Here is a 21612-nt window from a genome sequence, read left to right on the forward strand (position 1 = left end):
GGGCTGTGGATTCTCCAGGAGTGGAGGGAAGGGGCATGTTTGAATTCTGCTCTGCTATCCCCTGGTGACGCAAGGCGTATAAGGTGAGAGCTGAGAGCAGAGGGGGATGGTTAGTGGGGGAAGAAGAGCTGAAGGGAGTGAGGGAGAGGTATAGGAGACCCGGATTTGGGGCTGGTTTCTGGCTTCGTGGCCCGGCAGGGGTTAGGAGTGTTGCAGAGGCTTTGCACTGTTCCACAGTGATCTGAAAGGTGGACGACAGAGGAAAAGGCAGGGCCCTGGCGGACCGCTGCAAGAGGAGGGCAGGGAGCAACGGCTTCTTCGAAGGCAGCGTTGTGAGAGGTCGGCAGGAGAGGGCAGAGTCTCTCAGATACCAAGACCATGGTGACTCTCACACAGAGTGGGTGAGAGGGATCAGGATGGAGACCCCTAGCTTTAGCCACCACTGGGTACTTCTGAGGTCCATCTCAGGGGTGGAGTGGATGAAGCTGGGCTGGGGGCGTTTCTGGAGAGCTTTAGAGGAGAGGAAGCTGTGTTTTTCGGTGAAGGGTCCTCTTGCGCTGCGAGGTGAAGGACCAGTCTGCGCGCCACGATCTCACTGGCATAGCTGTGTCTGTGTGGGGCGGGCAGAAGTGCGGTTTGTGAAATGTGCCTAGTGTAGATGCACTCACACCTGTAAAACTGCGCTTTTGCCAATGTAACTTTATTTGCTTGGGTGGGGGGAGGTGAAGGGGAGCTGGAATAAGCCGCACCACTAAAAGCGCAGTTTGCTGGTGTAAAGCTGCGTCCACACATGGAGTGCTTTACTGGTACAGCATACTGGTGTGCATGCTCCCAGTGTAGACCTGGCCGCCGCGAAGGGCTGGGAGAGCTGCTGATGAGGGAATGCAGCATCTCTCTCTGTCCCACCCATAGCACTGGAGATCCAGCAGCATGTGGCATGTACACTTGGGTACTCTTTGAAGAAGAGGGAAGTCCCACCAAGCCTTCCTGGTGCTTAAATGGGTAGCTCTTCTCTAGCGCTGGCTGCTCCTCCTTCCCCTTATCCTCAGTGGCACTTACGCACTGGTTAAAGACCTGATTACACCAGCAGGTGATTGCGTGCTGCTAAAGAATGCAGTAGAAGGATGCATGGTGACGAGGAAAGCAGGGCGTGCTTTCCATGCCTGGCCTATTGGCTGCAATAGCCGGCTCCAGCAAGCAGCCCTCACCCCCATTCTCTCTCATTTACCCGAGTGATTTTTCTGACTGTCAAATCTGTAACTAATGTTGCTGGCGTGTCTAGCTAGATGCAGAATGTGATGGTGGAGGGGGAGGGACAGTGCTTTGAAAGGCCTCTCTCACCAACTCATACAATATTTATACAGGGGCTGGGAGTCAGCTGCGGTGACCTCTGAGGTCGCAGAGTTAAACAGCTTCTGCACCCCCTTGCATTCTAATTGCTGCACTTGTGCTTTGCTCTGGAGAATTTGCCTGCTCTGTGGCTGAGGAAGCACATGCTAATGGCAGCCTGTTCCCGGCTTGGCAGAGCATCTTCTCTCTGCAATGAAAGCCAAACTTGTTTATGCTCACACAGATCTAAATTGGGGCTTAGCGCTTCCATGGAAAATCAGATTCAGACCTTGTTATCCGGAGGGGCCAGGCTTCTTAGAACACAGGAGGCATGAGAGAATGCTGGGGTGGTAACCATGCTGAGAGCTTGCTCAGCTATCAGTTCTGCTTTGCCTCTGGGATGTGGGAGTGTCTCTGTTTTTGTGCCTTCACACAAGAGAGTTTCCTCCTTCTGCTGGATTTCTTTCCTTCCCTCATGTTGCTGCAACTGACATCAGGGAGGGGGCACAGACGGTGGTCAGGAGGGGAAAGCTTGGGTTTCAGCGGAAATGAGCTTGCTGTGCATTCTGCTGCTGGAGAGGCAAGGGCAGTGCTGGAAGAGGGTCTTTGCCTCTTGGGTTCAGACCACGGGACTTCCCTGCAAATGGATGCAAAAGAAGAAACTTCGGTTGTAGATAAATAATGTGTTGTTGTGAGGAGAGGAGGGCAGGTGCATGCGCCAGGCAGGGGATCTCTGTGTTTAAGGGGCATAAATTTCCCCACCCCTTCAGTGAGCAGCTGGGAGTCTGTTGAGCAGCCCACTGATGAGTGGGGGTCCCCATTGATGCTCTCCCTAGAGGGAAGATTGTTTCCAATTGAAATGGAGAGCCACAGGCTGAGCAGCATGAGGAAGCCCAAAGAGACTGTGCTGTCCACCTGCCTTAATTGGAAGAGCTGTCGTGAATTTTCTGATGTCGCTTTTCCTGTGGGGCTCCTTGTGCGCCTTGGGGACTCAGTGTTAAGTGTCTGCCAAGGGAGAGCTGTAAAATTTCAATATGAACCATTCACGCCCAGACCCGCATGCAGCAGGGTTGCAGAGCTCCGTGCCCTACCATCAGAAACGTAAAGTTCTGCAGTAAAGTCCGTAAAGTCCAGTGACCCAGCTGGCTGCCCACGTTCCTTAACCAGCCATGTTCAGTTCAGAGGCCCCCTTCGTGGCAGAGAACTGACTGCTCTTAGGTTGAGGGGCTAATGGTACTTACATTACAGTATTAGAGCCACCACCAAAATTGGGCCCAGTTGTGCTAAGCACTCCCACTCTGAGTCCCTGCCCTAAAGAGATTACAGTCTACAAGATCGGCAAAGGGTGGGAGGGAAAAGAGAGGCAGAGAAAGAAGGGATGCACCTCATGCGCCTTTCTTTGGAGATTTCCAGTACTTGTGTATGTGCTCAGACCTCTGTGTGCCCCCCCCAATGAGGAAATAGAGCTGCATGGGCGAACCGCTTTCAGCTGCCCTTCCACCTGAGACAGAGCACTGAGTGTGCCCACTTGACCTGAGCTGTAGCTTTTGCTTAATTGCATCTCCTGTTCACTCTTCTCTTTCCACTGTCCTAGGCTACCTAGGTCTTGTTCTGAGTTCTGTCTGGGTACATGCGACTGCTATCACAGCCTTTCATTTGTCTGTGGAAGGTTTTTCCTCACCCCACAATGCCAAGATTCCTCAGAAGTCTGGTGACTCTTTCCTCACAGATTAAAGAACCCTCCCCAACAAGGGACTTGAACTTTGTCCTTAGCGGTTTTATGAAACACCCCTTTGAGCTACATATTGTTTATGTCACCTGTCCAGGAGAATGACTTTCTTAGTGGCTATCACTTCTGCCCGGAGGGTTGGCGGACTGGGGGATTTAATGGCAGGTCCTCCATTTACAGTGTTTTTCAAGGAAAATGTTTTGTTACAATCACATCCTAAGTTTCTACCTTGAGTGTCTTCAGAGTTTCGCATTAACTAGGTCACTCAGTTCCTAGTTTTCTCCTGAAGCCACAACAGATTAGAGAGGATGCTGCCTTGCATACCTGCTTGCACAGAACCAAACCATTTAGATAGTCTCCCAGACCATTTGAATTGTGGACAGAGCCAGAGGATCCACAATCTCCACCCAAAGATTCTCAAGGTGAATCACTGGGTGTTTTATCTCCTATTATGAGTCTGTCAATACCCAGCCTCCTCTTAAGTTGCTAGCCCATTCTGCAATGTCTCAGTCTACCTCGGTGGCATTGCTCAAAGATGTTCTGGTGTTGAAATGTGCAGAGCTGGACTTCGTTTTCCAAACACCATGTTTTAGTTCATGCCTCTAGATCAGATGCTGCCACTGGCAATGCAGTTCTGTCTTCAGTATTAGCAATGGCTCTCCATGTGGGGATGCTGCTCGGGCGTCACCAGAAGTGGATCACCCATAGGGACAGGACTTGAAGAAGGAGTGGTTACTCACCTTGTGCAGTAACTGGAGTTCAAGATGTATGTCCCTGTGGGTCCTCCACTTCCCGCCCTCCTTCCCCACTGCTTTGGACTTTTCTCTCGTGAGACTTAGTGGTAGAGAAGGAACTGAGGGTGGTTCACCCATGCAGCTCTGTGTATCCTTGCCATGGGGCATGAGGATTCCTGGAGCGTGTGCATGGGCTGAACGGGCACTGCTACAAAAAATCCCTGGGTGCTGGAAGAGGAGCGCCCATGGGAACACACGTCTGGAAGAGCTCCAGTTCCTTCTCCTTTGAAACCCCTGGACGTTCCTTCATTGATTTGGAAGGGTGCAAAGCCTCTGCTGTCAATGGAACAGGAACCTTGACCCATGGGAATGGTATTGGTAAATGAAAACAAAAAGCCTCGTTCTGATCTTGCTTCCACCAATACCTCATTGACTTCAAGTGCAGTTACTCCTGCTTCATACCAATTGTCATGGTACAATTCCCCACTCTGAACCTTAGCGTCCAAAAGATGGGGTACCAGCATGAATTCCTCTAAGCTCAATTACCAGCTTAGAACCTGTAGCGCTGCCACCAACCAGGAATTCCAGTGCCTGGTACACTGTGGTCCCCCCAAAACCTTGCCCGGGGACCCCCAAGACCCAGTCCCTCTGGATCTTAACACAAGGAAAGTAAACCCTTTCCCTCACCATTGCCTCTCCCAGGCTTCCCCTCCCTGGGTTACCCTGGAAGATCACTATGATTCAAACTCCTTGAATCTTAAAACAGAGAGGAAAATTTACCTTCCCCCCTCCTTTTCTCTCCCCCTCCCAGACTCTCCCTGAGAGGGAAAGTAATCCTAAAACAGAGAGAAAATTAACTTTTCTCTCCCCCTTCCCTCCTTTCTCCCCACCAATTCCCTGGTGAATCCAGACCCAGTCCCCTGGGGTCTCACCAGAGTAAAAAAACAATCAGGTTCTTAAACAAGAAAAGCTTTTAATTAAAGAAAGAAAAAACAGTAAAAATTATCTTTGTAAATTTAAGATGGAATATGTTACAGGGTCTTTCAGCTATAGACACTGGGAATACCCTCCCAGCCCAAGTATACAAGTACAAAATAAAATCCTTTCAGCAAAATACAAATTTGAACTCCTTCCAGCCAAATACACATTTGCAAATAAAGAAAACAAACATAAGTCTAACTCGCCTTATCACCTAGTACTTACTATTTTGAATCTATAAGAGCCTGTATCAGGGAGATTGGAGAGAAACCTGGTTGCATGTCTGGTCACTCTCAGAACCCAGAGAGAACAACCACCAAACACTAACAGCACACACACAAACTTTCCTCCCTCAAGATTTGAAAGTCCCCTGATTGGTCCTCTGGTCAGGTGACAGCCAGGCTCACTGGTCTTGTTAACCCTTTACAGTCAAAAGAGATATGAAGTATTTCTGTTCTATTAACTTTTGCTTATCTGTTTATGACACCAGTGTACAGGGAAGCAGAGTGAGGCCCAGCAGATAGAGCCATGTATCAACTTAAGAGAAGCCACTGAGCGTTCGCACACAGATTTATTGTAGCATTGCATGAACGCAGTTGTTGATGAACATTCTGCTCTCAGAGTCTGAATACCTGCTGTGTTGCAGCCCTGCCTTTAATTTTGAGATAGTGTCTCAGCTTGACTCTAGACAGGGCGAATACCAACAAAGGGCCGGATCCTGCTGAGTGCCTTCCACTCTCATTAGATTGACTGGCAGCTGAGGGCACTCAGAGCTTTTCAGGACTAGGCCGAAAGCTAATGAGTGTAATGGTGACTTCCAGAGCCTGCTGCATTGGTGCTGTAGCTGAATTGTTTTTCTTGTGCATGAATCACATTCGTTATCTCCTGGAGCTAACTGCCTTATTCGTTTGACTAGCTGCTTGGAGTGTTTGACTCCCAGATTCCTTTGTCCCTAGCAAAGCCTGAGGGGGCATGGAGAAAATGGGGTATTGCCATAAAGGGAGAGATGGCAAATACCTGTGAAACTGTTAGATCCGTGCAGGATGGCTCCCTAAAAGGTGTCTTGTCCAGTGCAGTCTTTAAGAGTCCGAAGCAGCGGGAATTACAGCCCGTCCCTCAGGCCGTTCTGGCAGAAATGTACCTTGCATATGCAGAAAAATTGTTTCCAGAACAAGCTGTGCAGAGGAGAGGATGGTTCCAAACGTGAAGGTACTAGAATAATTGCTTAGGTCTGGGCTTGTTTGCTTCATTACACTAATTCAGTTAAAGATTAAGGGAAAACAATAACACACTCCAGTGAGTGGGTTGTGTGGGAATAGCGTCCCTTCTCAGGCACAAGGCTTATGATCTTGTGCATCACCACACCTTCCAGGCTGTGCAGTTCCACTGGTGTCTCCGCACACCTTGTTGTTTGCTCTTCCTTGCATGTTGCCTCTTGTCTCTTATTACTAATGGAGCATGGGTGCCTTTCAGCTGCTGGTCAGCCCTCATTAATATCTGGAAGTGACAGGTTGACATTTGTAAGGAAGAGTTTCAGTGACCTTCGTGTTGTGCGTGTAGTACCGGGTTCTGACTCCTTTATCCTGCTGTTGCCTCAGGAATGCGTCCCATCTCTTCTCCAAGGGGCAAATCGCTCTTTAACCCCTTCACGGCTGCCAGGAACATATGCGTCTGTCTGTCTCCCTAGCTGTTCCCTACACAACATCCAGTCAAGTGAACAGCGTGTCTGTCTGTCCTGGCACGCAGCCGTCGATCTGGTGAAGGATGTTACTGGTACACCGGTACGGCAGTGTTCTGATCTAGTGCTTGCTCCGAAGATGCTGGAAGCAGAATTGAGTGAAGCTTGGTGCTGGGGGATAGCAGGGACAATGATCGGTGAAGCACCTATTGTGGATGGAAGGATCTAAAGGAAATTCTTTAGAAACTAAGGGTACGTCTACACTACGGGATTATGCCGATTTTACATAAACCGGTTTTGTAAAATGGATAGTGTAAAGTCGAGTGCACGCGGCCACACTAAGCACATTAATTCGGTGGTGTGCGTTCATGTACCGAGGCTAGCGTCGATTTCTGGAGTGTTGCACTGTGGGTAGCTATCCCATAGTTCCTGCAGTCTCCCCTGCCCATTGGAATTCTGGGTTGAGATCCCAATGCATGATGGTGCAGAAATAATGTCGCAGGTGATTCTGAGTAAATGTCATCACTCATTCCTTCCTCCGTGAAAGCAAAGGCAGACAATCATTTCGCGCCCTTTTTCCCTGGATTGGTCTGGCAGACGCCATAGCATGGCAACCATGGAGCCCGTTCAGCTTTTTTTTTTTACTGTCACCGTATGTGTGCTGGATGCTGCTGACAGAGGCGGTAATGCAGCGCTACACAGCAGCATTCATTTGCCTTTGCAAGATAGCAGAGATGGTTACCAGTTGTTCTGTACTGTCTGCCATGCCATTGTAAATTGGCGATGAGATGACGGTTATCAGTCGTTCTGTACCGTGTGCTGCTGTCATGGATGCTCCTGGCTGAGGTTGGCCGGGTCTGCTAAGACAAAAATGGGAATGACCCGGAGCTCCTTTATGTTGTATCTAAAAATAGTCAGTCCTGCCTAGAATATGGGGCAAGTGTACTAGAGAACCAGTGTACGAGAGAACCAGAGAGCACAGCCGCTCCGTGTCAGATCCTGCACAAATGATAAGCTATATGCCATTCTAGGGGGTGCCCCTGCAACAACCCCACCCGTTGCTTCCCTCTTCCCCCAACCCTCCTGGGCAACCGTGGCAGTGTCCTCCCCATTTGTGTGATGAAGTTATAAAGAATGCAGGAATAAGAAACACTGACTTGTTACTGAGATAAAATGAGGGGGAGGCAGCCTGCCAGTGCTATGACAGTCCAGGCAGGACATTAAGCGGTGCGGGGGAGAGGAGCCCAGCATCCTGCTGCTATGATAGTCCAGGCAGGACAGAATCTTTTCTTTTCACATGAAAGGGAGGGGGCTGATGGAGCTCAGCCCCTAGTTGCTGTGATGAAGACGGTTACCAGCCGTTCTGTTCCATCTACTGGGAATGACCAGGAGTCATTCCTATTTTTACCCAGGTGCCTCCGGCCGACCTCACCTGAGACCAGCCAGGAGCACTCACGGGCTGATGATGACGATGGATAGCAGTCGTATTGTACCGTCTGCCACCGGGGAGGGGAGAGGAGGGAAGGAGAGAGGGTGCTGCTGTTCAGTGCCACAGCATCGTGTCTACCAGCAGCATGCAGCAGACATAGGGTGACATATAAAAAAGTCAAGAAACGATTTTTTCCCCTTTTCTTTCACGGGGGCCGGGGGGGGGGGGGAGTAAATTGATGAGCTATACCCTGAACCACCCCGGACAGTGTGTTTGACCCTACAGGCATTTGTAGCTCAACCAATAATGCAAATGCCTTTCGGAGACTGCGGGGACTGTGGGATAGCTGGAGTCCTCAGTACCCCCTCCCACCTTCCATGAGCGTCCATTTGATTCTTTGGCTTTCCGTTAACGCTTGTCATGCAGCACTATGCTGAGTCCCTGCTGTGGCCCCTGTCTGGAGATTTTTTTCAAACGCTTTGGCATTTCATCTTCTGTAACGGAGCTCTGATAGAACAGATTTGCCTCCTCATACAGCGATCAGATCCAGTATCTCCCGTACGGTCCATGCTGGAGCTCTTTTTGGATTTGGGACTGCATCGCCACCCGTGCTGATCAGAGCTCCACGCTGGGCAAACAGGAAATGAAATTCAAAAGTTCGCGGGGTTTTTTCTGTCTACCTGGCCAGTGCATCCGAGTTCGGATTGCTGTCCAGAGCGGTCACAGCGGTGCACTGTAGGATACCACCCGGAGGCCAATACCCTCGATTTGTGGCCACACTAACCCTAATTCGATATGGTAATACCGATTTCAGCACTACTCCTCTCGTCGGGGAGGAGTACAGAAACTGGTTTAAAGAGCCCTTTATATCGATATAAAGGGCCTCGTTGTGTGGACGGGTACAGCGTTAAATCGGTTTAATGCTGCTAAAATTGGTATAAACGCGTAGTGTAGACCAGGCCTAAGAAGCTGCTGTGATACTGTTAGAATATTAAGCCTGGTATGTCAGAGAGAACCTTAACTTCTGCGTGTGGCCCCGATCATGCACACCCTATCTAGATACCATGGCAATGGACGCTGCCTGAAAGCCTGGATAACCCCTTCGTGCAATCTGACATGATGCTCTCTCTGGCCTAGAGTACTCCATATTGGTCAGTAGATGTGGTACCTGCATCTCTCTATGTTCTGCATTGGTGTGGTAAAGCGGAGGAGAGCGTGTGCTCCCGGGACCCTGAATTCTGCTGTCCCATCCATTTCAAGGGTCGCAGCTGCCAGCTCAGCAATGACAGTTATTAACCGGGGGGCTTTGAAAAAGACAGCAAGGAGCTGTGGCAGCGGCAACAAGTAACATTCCTCCTCACCTCAGCTCATCCGAGACAGGGCTGCTGGGGCAGAAATTCCTTAGTGTTCCCTTACAGCCAGTGGAGGCTCATACTGCCCGTTCCCACTTCCTTGCTCTCATGTCCCTGCTTCAGGCACACTGATATTTAAAGCGGATGTGCAGCTTATAGGCGTGTTGCACTGACAGGTTGGGGGGCGGTGGGAGAAAGACAAGGGGAGGGGAGGGGAGGGGAGGGGAGGGCACTGTCTCTGAGTTGGTATGAAAACAGTGCTCTTTCGACCCTCGCAAGTGTATTGTCTTTCTCCAGCTGCTGCTTGTGAATTTGAACAGCCGCTGCCTCTTGGGCTGTTTGGAGTGCAGATGGGAAAAGGTCTCCCGCGTGCTTGGCATCAGGGTGGGAGGATGGGAACTTGGAGCTCGGAGCACTGCTCTCTGGCAGGGACCAGTAAAGCAAGGGAGCTTCCACTCTTGCCCGGGGAGCCCCATCTTTGGGGTCACTGTCCCACTCCCATCGCTCCGAGAGGTCTTGTGAGCAGGATGTCCAGCTTCTGTGAATTAAACCAAGCTACAAGTCTCTTAGCTCTGTAATTGTGATTGTCAGGGCCTTGCCCCAGTCTTAAAACAAGTCTCAGACGTGGGTAACTACTACTGTTGTTACTCATTGGAGCCTCACAAAAAGGTGCACAAATGGGCAAATTGCCCTGTTCTTCCTCTGCCTCTGTTCTGTCCCTAAGTGGTGTGCGTGTGTGGGGGAGCTCCAGCTCTGCCCTTGTAGTGAGTTTGCGTGTGGTTAATTTGACCACAGGTTTGTACCTGGGCTTTGCTAGGCCCTTGCTGGCCCTGTGTGCTTTCCCGTCTGCAGGAAGGGCAGAAGACTGAAGGAGTGGCATCCTAAGGGAATGTAGACTGTGTACTTTAAACACAGCCCAGCATGTGTGCAAATAGCAAAGGGGGGCTCTGCATGCCTGACCAGTCATAGCTAGCTGGAAATGAACCAGCCTCTAGACACTTCTGCTCTACAATGGTTAGCAAAATCCCACTCCGAATAGAACCTGGCGGAGGTGAAGTGCGCTGCACCGCTGCCTGTAGAAACACTTGCTACTTGGATTGGTGTGGTCATGAAAGTAGATCATCCCCCATTGGCAGGGAAGAGTGTCTCTTGAACAATGCAAGGGCTTCAAGGTTGGGTGAATCAGGAGCCCCTTACCCTGGATTAAAATAATAAACGTTTGGATGAACTTGACACATTGAGCTTTAGACACTGTCTGAACTAAATTCTCTCTGTAGTTTCTGTGGCATACAATGCTTTTCTCCACTTCCTGACCTGCTGTGTGCATGGTTATCAACCACGGCAGTGTCCCTCTTGAGAGGAGGATGCTTTTCAGTGAAGGGTGAGTTTTTTATACAAAAAATGGAGAAGAATATTGTATCTGTGGAATCATTAGAGGGAATTTAGTTCAGGATACAATTACCCAAGTGTCACAATCCATCTCCCTTTTATGGAGTTATGATGCTACAGATGCCAGCCCTGTGAGGTCCGCCTCTACACCTGGGATTGACTTTCATGGCACCTGTTGTCACATAGGAAAGTACTGTTTCCTGGCTTCTTTGTGGTATGTTGTACCAAAGGCCTAGAATACTCCCTCTGTGCTGGAAAGCAGCCGTGTGTTATCCCTGGACAGCTGAGTGTGAAGTCACCAAGACCTTCCCCAGAACTCGGGCACGAGGGGAGAACTTTCCAGGTCAGTGTGCCCACATTCACTAACTCTCGTCTGCAAAGGAAAGTTGTGTTTTTTTAAACTGGTTTAATTAAAATCAGTTTAAAGCTCCTTGTGTGGTTACTCTTCTAAGAGGGGCTTATTTTGATTTAGTTTAAACCTGTTTCCTGTCAACTTAAGGTAAACCAGAACAGGGTGGATAAAAATGGGTGAATTTTTTGGAAAAAATAGGGTTTTTCTCATTTTGTGAAAGGTATAATAAGCTTTTCTTTTTTAAAATATACCCGCTTAAAATGAAATCTGAATTTAATGCAAAATATGTTAAGGCCTAAACTTATCTCTTAAAACATTTTAAATAAAAAAATAAATGTTGAGTCCATGAGCTTCCATCAAAAACTTTGTTAAAGGCTGCTTTGCCATAGAAAGAAAGAATCGGGAAAACATCTAACGTCTGAAATCAAGATTTATAAATATGGCACAGTCCTAGTAAATAAGCAGTAGATCATTCACCATTTTCTAACATACTAAAATGTCCAATTAATGAGAATCTGAAAATGTTAAGCTATATAATTGCTTAATTTAATGTATGCCGTTTTAGTGAGTACCAAAAACCTGTACCAAATCTAGTACACAGGCTCCGTTTAGTTGTAAATCAGCGTGCTTTAAATGGCTGTATCGACCCATGAGAGTTTGCCTTTCTTTAGAAAATAACTGTAGTACAGATGGAAAAGTTGAAAAAAGTTGATGATTTAAATTGCTTTGATTTAAATCAAGCCACCCTGAACCAGAATGAAACCACTATGAAATGTGGTACTTCTCCCCAGGGGGGTTGTTCTCGCTTAACTAAATTGGTTCCAATTCACTCTAACTTTAGTTGGACGGGTGTAGCTTTCTAGTGTAGATAATAAGGCTTTAGCTGTATTTTTATAGTCACAACTTTTGGTCCCTTTTTCTCAGTCAGACATAGCACCTGACCTGTCCCAGGATGTGGCTGTTCCACCCCCACTGCACAGTCTGTGTTAGGAGGGGAGGGGGCACCCAAGCTCTGTCCTTTGCCAGGTTCCGGAAGGGGCGCGTCTTGCATGGGACCATACTGTTGCTGCTTCACCTTTTATACTCAGCGTTCAGCTCTTGATCTTCACGTGAGCAGCCACCTTCTGATCAAGACGGAGCAATGCATCCTGGGAGCTGTAGGCTTAGGCTGCCCCTCAGCTAAAGCTCAGAGCTCCATGTTCTGTAAGGAGCCTTGAGGCCATGTTTTGGTCTCCCCTGCTTTAAACTGTGTGACATTATTGGGAGGAATTTCTAGTCCCCGCTTCTCATGCTGTCACCCCCCCGGGCACCCCTGTCTCCTGCTGCTGCGCCCATGTCGCTTAGAGCAGCGTTGCCAATTTCCCTCTGAGCTGAGAACGTTTGGGAGGGGAAGCGGACAAATGGGGAGTGGATTGCATGTATGGAGAAGGTTAGTGAGAAGATGCTGATGACTGCTGCCGTCCTCAGCATGCAGGGGCTTGGCAAGACTGTAATTAGAGTATTCTGCATGTGTTACACAATGAGGCCGACAGTGCAAGGGTTGTTTTTTTAAAGGCTGAGACCAAGTCCATAAATAGCAAGATTGAATGTCCCTTTATCTTTCCTGAAGAGGGACTTGTTCTAACTGGCTCAATATCAATACACCCTCTGTGTAGAAACTGGCCCAATTTCTTTGTCTTCTGACATCCTGAACCCAGAAGCAGATGGATGTGTACCAAGCCCGATTAGTCAGGAGACTTGAGCATTAATTTTTTATACACTAGGACCACCTGAGTGACTGAATTCAATTATGGCTCCCCCTGTGTTAATGTGGTGGCTCATAGCAGAGACTAAGGAACCTGTTGAAATGAGAAACCCCTATTTCTTGGCTTGACCCCCTGGATAATTAGGGTTAAATTGATATGCTATCGCACTGGTGACACATTTTATCTGCCTCTGTTTGTACAAGAGGATACAATAGTGGAGGAAGGACCAATCTATGCCCTGCTCTAGCTTCCTAGACTGAGATAAAAGGTGTCACTCGTATGATAACGTCCTCGCCTCACGCTCCTTTATTGTTGCTCAATTTGCTATTTTTTAATCCCATCTTTCTTTCTTTCAATACCCTTGGTCATATTTTAACTCCATGCCATCGCATAATGATGCCCTGCTAAATGTGTGCGGAGATAGGCGACTCCGGCTGACAGCCCTCCCAGATAACCAAATTCCTGCCCATCCATCACTAGCCTGCCCTCCTTAACTTAAGGGAAGTGATAACTAAAGCGTGGCCGTTTATCACCGCTGAGCTGTGCGCTTCTTACCGGCTTGCAGAGCTGGCTTCAGAGGGAGAAATAAAGCCATGTGACCTCACCTCCTATTTGCATACGGCTCCTCTCTCGGCCCCATTTACTTGGCAGTGTATGAAGGAGCAGGGCTGTGGTGGAAAATGGAGCTCTTCTTGTGTGTCCAGGCTGTCTAAAAACGGTACAGAGCTGCTCCCACTGGCCAAAGCAAATCTGCGAGCTTGGCTGACTGAGGGCAGTGTGCTCCGCATGTCCTTTCTGTGCATTTAAAATAGCTCTGTCCTGTGTGTGAAGTGGGGCCAGTTGACAAACCAGAAGGATCCAGAGCAGTGCACACGGATGCTTGTCTGCAAACTCTCTGGTTCGCGGGACGGGCTGGGAGAGGGAGGCTGCCTCCTGCTTGCTCAGTTCAAGTGGGGAAGGTGAGCTGTGCAGGCTGCCCTGTTCAGCGAACCTGGGTCCATGTGCCAGTGGAGGGCACGGAGCTCGCTGGGAGAGAATCCTGCTCTGCTCTTCCTAGAGCCGGAATGAGGCCCTAACCCATCCTTTGCTGCTGTAGCCATAGAGAGCAGACCCTGGCCAGCGGGTAGAGCAGACCTGCGGTGTAACAATTAGTCCCTAGTGCTTCACAAAGAGGAATCCGTGTCCCTGGTGCCAATTTACGGTTGGGCGAGCTGGAGCACGGAGAGGAGAAGAGACTGTTCCCAGGCCCGGTGGCAGGTTGGCGGGAGGGGCCAGATCTCCTGATTTCCAACCCCTTGGCCCCATCGTAGTGGAAATCATCCCATGGGGGGTTAGCCTGCAGATAGGGCTGGCTAAGGTGAGCTAGGCTGTTTCTTTATTATGGGTCAGATCCAAATCCTGGGAAAGTCAGTGAAGTCTTTCCGTGTACTTTAGCTGGGGATGGAATGGGTCCTCTGGGAGTTAATACCTTTTGGGCTAGAAGAAGGAACCTAGATTTTAGCAAGGTACCTACTTGTTTACTGCTGTAAAGCTCCTGTGTGGTTACATAGCAGCTGGCCGAAAGATTGACAGGTGTAGCCGGTAGATGGGTCCTTTGTTTGAGAGGGCTCCACTCCTTTCTGAAATTGCCTTTGATTTGAGAACAAGTGGAAAACAGCTTCCTTCCTGAAATGGCTTCTCTGAAACTTGGGCTGCCGTTGGCCCTCCATGATGTCATGCCCAGGTCTGTAAAGCCTAGTAAAACGCATGGCTCAGGCTATTTTTAATATGTGAATTCTATTATGTAATAGCAGTAAGTGATCCCGGGGGTATATTTCAGGGCAGCTGGCTCTAGCATCATACAAGCCATGGCCAGAGAGGAAGGGTCTGCGTGTCTTATTGCTTAATCAGTAACTCACATTTAAAATAGCCCTTGTGCTGCCCCGGCAGCGCCTCCTTTTGACAAGTTCAGTGCTGCCGACAGGGTTTCATTTGGGTCTCTGTCTGGAGTAACATGGTCCAGAAAGGTGCTTTGTGCCCCCTACTCTGCACTTCTCTGGGTTGGGGCTGTGAGTGCGTATTCTGTTCTTGGCCATCGCAGGTGCAGATGTGGGCAGGAGCCTGCCTGACCTTGAATGGGTGCAAAGAATGCACTGTGGCTGGCGTCCTCCCCAGATGTCTTCCAGCTTCCCTTGTTCATCTTCCCATGGATTTGCTGGCAGAACCCACAAGCAAGGGTTTTCCCTGCAGCCTTGTGCTGCCCTCCTGGCTCTCCTCTGGCACTGAACTCCGCTAACCGCAGTGTGACTGCGGAATGCCAAGTCTCATGTTAGTTACACAGGCAGTTACGGGGATTGTGGTAATTACATGCACACGTGGATCTAATTAGTCTCTTTATTTATCTGGATTGTTTCTGCTCTGTCCAGCACTGTGGACAACTTCAACAACAAACGAACGGGCCCACTGATTACCTCACATCAGATCAAATTGAAAATAAAAATAACTAACTTCCCCTCGTAATCGCATGGCAGTCCCACGGCACTGCTATCTAGCCATATCCAGTGCCTGCCTCTCACAGGTGAGGGCAGGCCTTGCTGGTGCCCTGAAGGCTAACAACCCCACGCTGTTGCAGATAGGAAGCAGCTTCCAAAGCCCTGTGGCCCTAATGCCCTTTCAATGGCTCCCTCTCTCTTTTACCAGTGGGGCTTCAGCTCCGGGCGTGTCGGGGAGAGGTGGTCTCTTAGGGGCTGGGCTGTTGAGTACTTGTGATCTAGCCATACAATTAATTACCTGAGCACATATTTGAACATCTGGGCCTAAAAATCCTACTGTGTGGAAATCCATAGCCCTGGGCCGACATTGTCCAGCTTACACATGCATACGCTGGCCCTGCAGCCCGTAGAACAGCATGGCAGGGGACGCCATGTAGGAAGTGTCTGAAAACTGTCATCCCTGAGGCTTAGCTGGGTCACCTGTGTCCTGTGGCTTGGCAGTCACATTGTCTGTCAAGTCTCTTGGGTATGTCAGCTCGCTGGGGCAGGGAGCTGCCTTTCCTCCGTTCTTGGGGAGTGCAATTCATGACTGCCCAGATGCTCCAGCCATGTTCTCGCCCGGGAGAGGGCTGGGCGTAGTGCTGAAGGTACACACCGCTCCCATGGAAAACACCCACCCTCCTTGTTCCAAACAGCCCACGTGAGGATAGTTTGGCAGCCTGCACTTGTAACTGGTGCATGGCCAGGACCAAGATTTCAGCCGAGTTCCAGCTCTCAGGAAGCGCTTGCCAAGTGCCTGGGATCCTCAAGGATCTCGCTTTCTTCTCCTCCTCCTCCTCCTCCTCAGCACCAAAAGTGCATAATAAAACTTGGAGTTTCTGTTGTCAGGATGCAGTAATTGAATTGAACCTGCTCTCTCTCCTCTCTTACAGGTTACCAGGACAATGCCAGTACTTAGGGCTGCCGGTTGCTGATTACTTCAAACAGTGGATTAATCTGAAAAAGGTACTTTTATGCAAACCGCCACGGTCCCCCGACCCCCTCCCGCTCTCCCTTCCTCTTCTGCTCTTCAAGATGGCGTTTAATAACTACTGCTGTTTTGCATTGAAATGAAGGAGTTATTTTCTCAGAGAGGCTGAGGCTGAGCGAGTCCTTCTGCAGCTCCGTATTGTATCTCTGCTAATAGAGTCTTACTGTACTTGATGGAATATGTTCTGCAGCGGTGTAGAATCCCATTGTGGCAGGCCTAGCACTGTCTATCTCTATGCATAATAGCACAGCACTCAGAGGCACCTCTCCAGTAAAGGTTGTGTCAGCTTGTACGGTGCTCGCCCTGTGTTTTCTCTTCCAGGGCTTTAGAGTTCCTAAGATCAAATTCCCTCCCGGCTGAATCCTGGTTGGCAGTTCCTCAGCACAGGGAGCCTTGAAGTGCATACAGGGAAGCATTTAGTTATATATTTCTTCTCTATGCACGTTTCAAAAAACAATTCCCCCTCTGCACCCCGCCAACCCTTCTTCCCGCCTCCCCCCCCAAAAAAAATCACCCTGTGACTAAGAAGGGCCTGCTCCACAGCTAATGCTCTGCATTTCCACACAAGAGACCCAGGTTTGAGTCATTCCCTGTTGGGGGCCTTTCAAAGCATCAGCAGCATCTCGCCTTGCTCTGCGGCATCCCTTCTGGCTGATGGAGGACTGGTCTAGGGGAGGTCTGAAAGGAGTCCTGTCTCGGCCTCTCTTGCTGTGAGGAAAGGTGGTGTGATGCCAAAGCTGCCAAGTGGTGGAAATTGGAGGAGGAGAGAAAACTCGGGTGATTGCAGGGGCTGTGAAAGGGGCACGCGGGCCTTGTGCAGATTAAAGCTGTGGTGACAATTCCTTTAAAGGCTTTTGCATCACTGGGGCTTGTGCCATTGAATCGAACGGTTTTGGTTACTAGCCCTGTCCTGCTAATTAGGGACTTGGTAAACAGAACTTGCAAGAAAACAGCTCTGCAGAGTTTTGGGTTTTACTTCGGGTTTTTGTTTGTTTTATTGTTTTAAATGGCAACATGAGTGACAGGCCAAGCAGCAGCAAAAGGACAATTTCATGTTCTACCCTGTTTGATGGAGTAGATCATGCAACTTAACAAGGGATGCTGGCAGCACGTTCCCCGTTGAACTTGGCAAGGGGATCTTGCATTCCCTGCTGTCAGAGCAAATCTTTTGGCTGATTGCTGGGCCTCTGTAAATGAAATCTGAAAGCACATTGGGGCATTCTGCAGTTCAATGACCATTAATGATCGCCATTTGAAGTTCACTAAACTTCTGGTGAATGGATAGCAGCTCTATAACCAGCAGGTTGATTGATGCAAAAAATAATAATAATAATTTAAAAAAAAAAAACCAAAGCAAACCCTCTGCACTGTGATGTTCGATATTAACCAGCTGAGCCCCACATTGTGCTCTGCCTCTTGGCCCTAAGACAAAGGAATGATGGCTGTTTGCAGTAGTCCTAGGCTACCTGGTTTAGCATGTTAGGAGTCTGGGTTCATCGTAATCCAGTTAGATATGTGGGCAAAGGGTTTTCATGGCTCTTGTTTCAGCTGATACTCTAAGCCCTCACTGAGCACTCGCAGCAAAGCACAGGGCTGCAGTGGGCGAGGGAGGGAAAGAATCGCTTAACGTGGCTCTCTCCCAGCTCTGCACTTTGCATCCAGGGGTCATGGGCTGGGGCCGGGAGGCCGACTGCTCATCTCTTTCAGGCTGTTTAACAGAGCCGGTCCCATTCGTCCTCAGCCCAGCGGGAAGGTAACCCAGCTTGAGAGGGAAACGAGATGCTTCACCTCTTGAGTGGCTCCTCTCCTACCACTCTCAGCTCGTGGTTCCTGAAGAGTGTTCGCATCTGGGGCGCTTAGGGGAGGGGTAACTCTGGCCTAGGTAAACATTTTGCCTAGGTATGGCCTTCGCTAGTACTGCAGGGAGAGTGTGGGGTAACCAGGGACCTGGATTTCCTCCCAGCTGCTCAGTTCTCCTGCCGTCCCCTGACATGTTCCTAGCCCCAAACACACCTAGGAAGGCAGTGCGTCTGTTGGGTAGGGGAATACCCTGGGCATAGGGAGACCCGGCTGTGATTTCAGGGAAGTGCCTTCCCCTCTGGGGTCTCTGTTTCACCTTGTCTGGTTACTGGGTAAGCTCTTCAGGGCAGGGTCTGTCTGTCTCCGAGCAGCACCCAGCACAGGGGGCCCTGGTCTCATTTGAGGCTTCCAGTCCTTCCTGTAGTAGAGATAAATAATAATGGCCAGGTAGGAGGGGAACCTGACAGGGACCCACCCCCTCCCAGTGGCTCAAACAGCCTGACGTCGCCTCCTCCTGTCCCTCCTGTCATATTCCTGAGTCATCTGCCTGTGCCTATAATCTGATCCCCTGGAGGAAAATTTTGGTCAAGCTGCTGGGATTTATGTGAAATGGCCAGTTTCTAGGGTGTGGCTCACGCAGAGACTCAGGTTTCAAATGTTAAACTCAAATACGTGGTTTTCTTATATGAAGTATGTAACTAGAGCAGTCTCTCCACAGCACAGGAAAACCTCTCCTCTGTCACCTCTAGCATGAGCCTGCATTTGAGTTCATTGGTAATAGGAGAACACTGCTCAATTAAAAGGAATCACTGCCACAAACTTAAGGAAGTCCAAAGAATGGGAACATGTGACTTAAAAAATTCCAAGCACATTTCAATGTCTGTGTGTGAGCATGTGCATAGATATACAACTTCCAGCACAGGTAGTTCCACTGGAGTTCAGCGCAGCTACTTACGTGCCTTAGTACCATGGTGAAAGGGCCACTGGCACTTTCTGATCACCTTCCCCCATCCAGCAACCCTGTAATGCAAGTCCTGAAACCTCCCACTTAACAGTGGCACCAGCCTGTGGTTACCATCTAGGCTTGGAAAGGAGTGAAGCTGGTTGATGAAAATGCATGTACCATACTAGCATCATAATTCTACCAAAGGTACCTTTATATACTGCTTCAAAGTAACCGTGAGTCCTGTAGCAGAAGCCCCAAAGTGCATGTTGGGACCAGTTTCCTCCAGCACCAAGTATGTTTTTGGGATGGTCTCTGGAAAAGGGTCTTAAATTGCATTGTGTATTGGGATGAGTTGAGCAAGAGAGGCTGCACGCTATAGGGCTCAGCTGCTGTGGGTGGAGCAAAACACAGTGGCAAAGGAGGGGAGTGTTGTCTTTTGTGTTGATAATACCCCAGATTGACACAGAATCTGTTACTGTTGTTTTATTGGCTTCCCCCAGTGAGCCATGCGTCTTGCTCTGCGGAAAGCCCACGCTGTGTATGCATGCTGCTTTTTTAATGGAAACTGGACCGCTGAGGCTGCTCTTCAGTCTCCAGCGTTTTGCTTAGATATTAAAGTCCCTCTGCTGACTCTAAAGCAGTGTCTGGGAATTCGTTCACACACTCTGACCTTGGGTGCCCTACTGATGATGTCGCAAATGAGGTCGCGTGTAGCGAGATGAGTTGTCCACCTTCCCATTCTTAACCCTCTGAACCAGCGTATTTGTGATGCTCTCCCTCTGCACTGGTAAGAGACCCAGAGAGACTAGTTTGAATTTAACTTAATACATAGCAAGAAATGCTTTGGCACCCATGCAAGAGTTGACGTGTACGTTACAGACCAGCCTGGCAGCGTGTGCTGAGGTTTGGTTCCGAGGCTCACTCCTCAGGCCAACGGAAGGGGTGGGCTGGGGCTTGGGGTCGCTGAGGTCCCATGCTTGTTGCACCTTAGCAAACCTTTGTGTTTGAGGTACCAGCCACGTTGGGGGACAGCTATCGCCTTTGGCTCTCCTCCACCAGGGAAGGTTCTTGGGATGCAGGGCCTTGGGACGGGCAGAGCTGTCTTTTGCTGAGGACAAAAGCCAAAGGAAAAATCACCCCATGCAGCTGAACGCGTTGACAGAAGTTTGACTCCCGCTTCCCCCCCCGCCTGCTAATGTGTCCTCTCCACCAAGCCTAATCGCTGCTTGCTGACATTTGTAATGTCACTGAGCGATCTTGTATCTTTAGTGAACTGTCAATGCAGAGAGGACTCGGGGCAGGGAGTTTATCGCGCCCTTTGCTGTGATTAGATAAGTATTCAGGGAGGGCTGCCAAGGAGAGGGTTTTATTAGAATGTGTCTGTATATCAGATAGCCCCTAAGCCCCCTCGCCAGAGAGAGCCACTGAGCATCACTGTACTGTCTACCCACTTCCATTATGCTTCTGTCTGAATCATTCCTTCATCAGCAGAGGTTCTGTGGGTCAGGGTTAAGCTGCAGTAACGGAGTTGTGTACTCCCAGCCGGGAGCTCCGGACTGCAATAGCAGAGGGTGCTTGCAGATCAGGGTTGAGGGGTATTGGGGTAGCTGTGGGTAGCTGGGGCCCAGGACTGGAATAGGAAGAGGAGCTGCGGGTCAGGGCTGAAGTGCACTGGCAGAGCTGGGTGTAGCAAAGCTTTGCCAAGCCTCTTTCACCTCAGCGCTAAATTCTACCCAGAATAAATACAACCAAGTTTATTGACCATAGTCTGCAGTGTGTCTTTTGTGCTTACATAGTGTGTTCCATCTTTAGATTTCAAATCCCTTTACGAAGGCTGTGAATGCATCATGTTACAACTGGGGGAAACTGAGGCTGAGAGGTGACGTGACTTGCCCAGGGTCACACAGTGAGTCAGTAGTGAGGCAGAGATGGAACCCAGGCCAGCTGGCTCCCACTCCTCTGCTCACTCCACTAGAATAGTGGTTCTCAAGATTATTTGATGGCACCCCCCTTCTTTGTGTCTGTAGTAGTTCACACATACGCACCGTCTCCACACTAGTATATACATTGGTATATGCAGCGGGGGTGCTTCACTTGAATCCGTTTTCACTCCTTTGTTTTTCACTTGAGTTGGGTTTTTTCTGCTGCACAAATGACCCAATGATCCATTGTCATAAGAGCAAAAGCAAAACTGTGATTGTGGCATGCTCACACACCGCGTCGTGGCAAACGGATTTTGAATGTACAGCTGGCAACGACTTTGTATAATGCTCTGCTAGCGTAACAGAAATCCGGCGCCATCTAGAGTCGAACGCACAGCGCTATCTGACGACTTGAGGTGTCTGGAGCAGTGATTCTCAAACTTTCCGGACTACTACGTCCCTTTTAGGGGGCTGATATGTCTTGTGTACCTCCAAGTTTCAGCTCACTTAAAAACCACTTGCTTACAAAATCAGACAGAAAAATACAAAAGTGTCACAGCACGCTATTACTGACAAGTTGCTGACCTTCTAATCTGAGCCTTAGCCCTGGTCTGTGCTGGGCGGGGATTGATCTAAATTGTGCAACTTCAGCTACGTGAATAATGTAGCTGAATTCGACGTACTTAGATCAACTTACCATGGTGTCCTCACCACAGTGATTTGACTAC

General features: G+C 49.4%; 1 protein-coding gene across 2 annotated transcripts in view; it reads left to right on the forward strand.

Annotated features, from left to right (window-relative positions):
* ERI3 (ERI1 exoribonuclease family member 3) overlaps positions 1–21612 on the forward strand; it is a 234675-nt gene that overhangs the window by 58086 nt on the left and 154977 nt on the right. For both annotated transcript variants that reach the window (XM_030573808.1, XM_030573809.1), the window contains one exon: positions 16119–16191. In XM_030573808.1, coding sequence (XP_030429668.1) covers positions 16119–16191 — 73 coding nt within the window. The remainder of the gene's footprint in view (positions 1–16118; positions 16192–21612) is intronic.

Source organism: Gopherus evgoodei, chromosome 8 (assembly GCF_007399415.2).
Source record: "Gopherus evgoodei ecotype Sinaloan lineage chromosome 8, rGopEvg1_v1.p, whole genome shotgun sequence".
NCBI lineage: Eukaryota > Metazoa > Chordata > Testudines > Testudinidae > Gopherus > Gopherus evgoodei.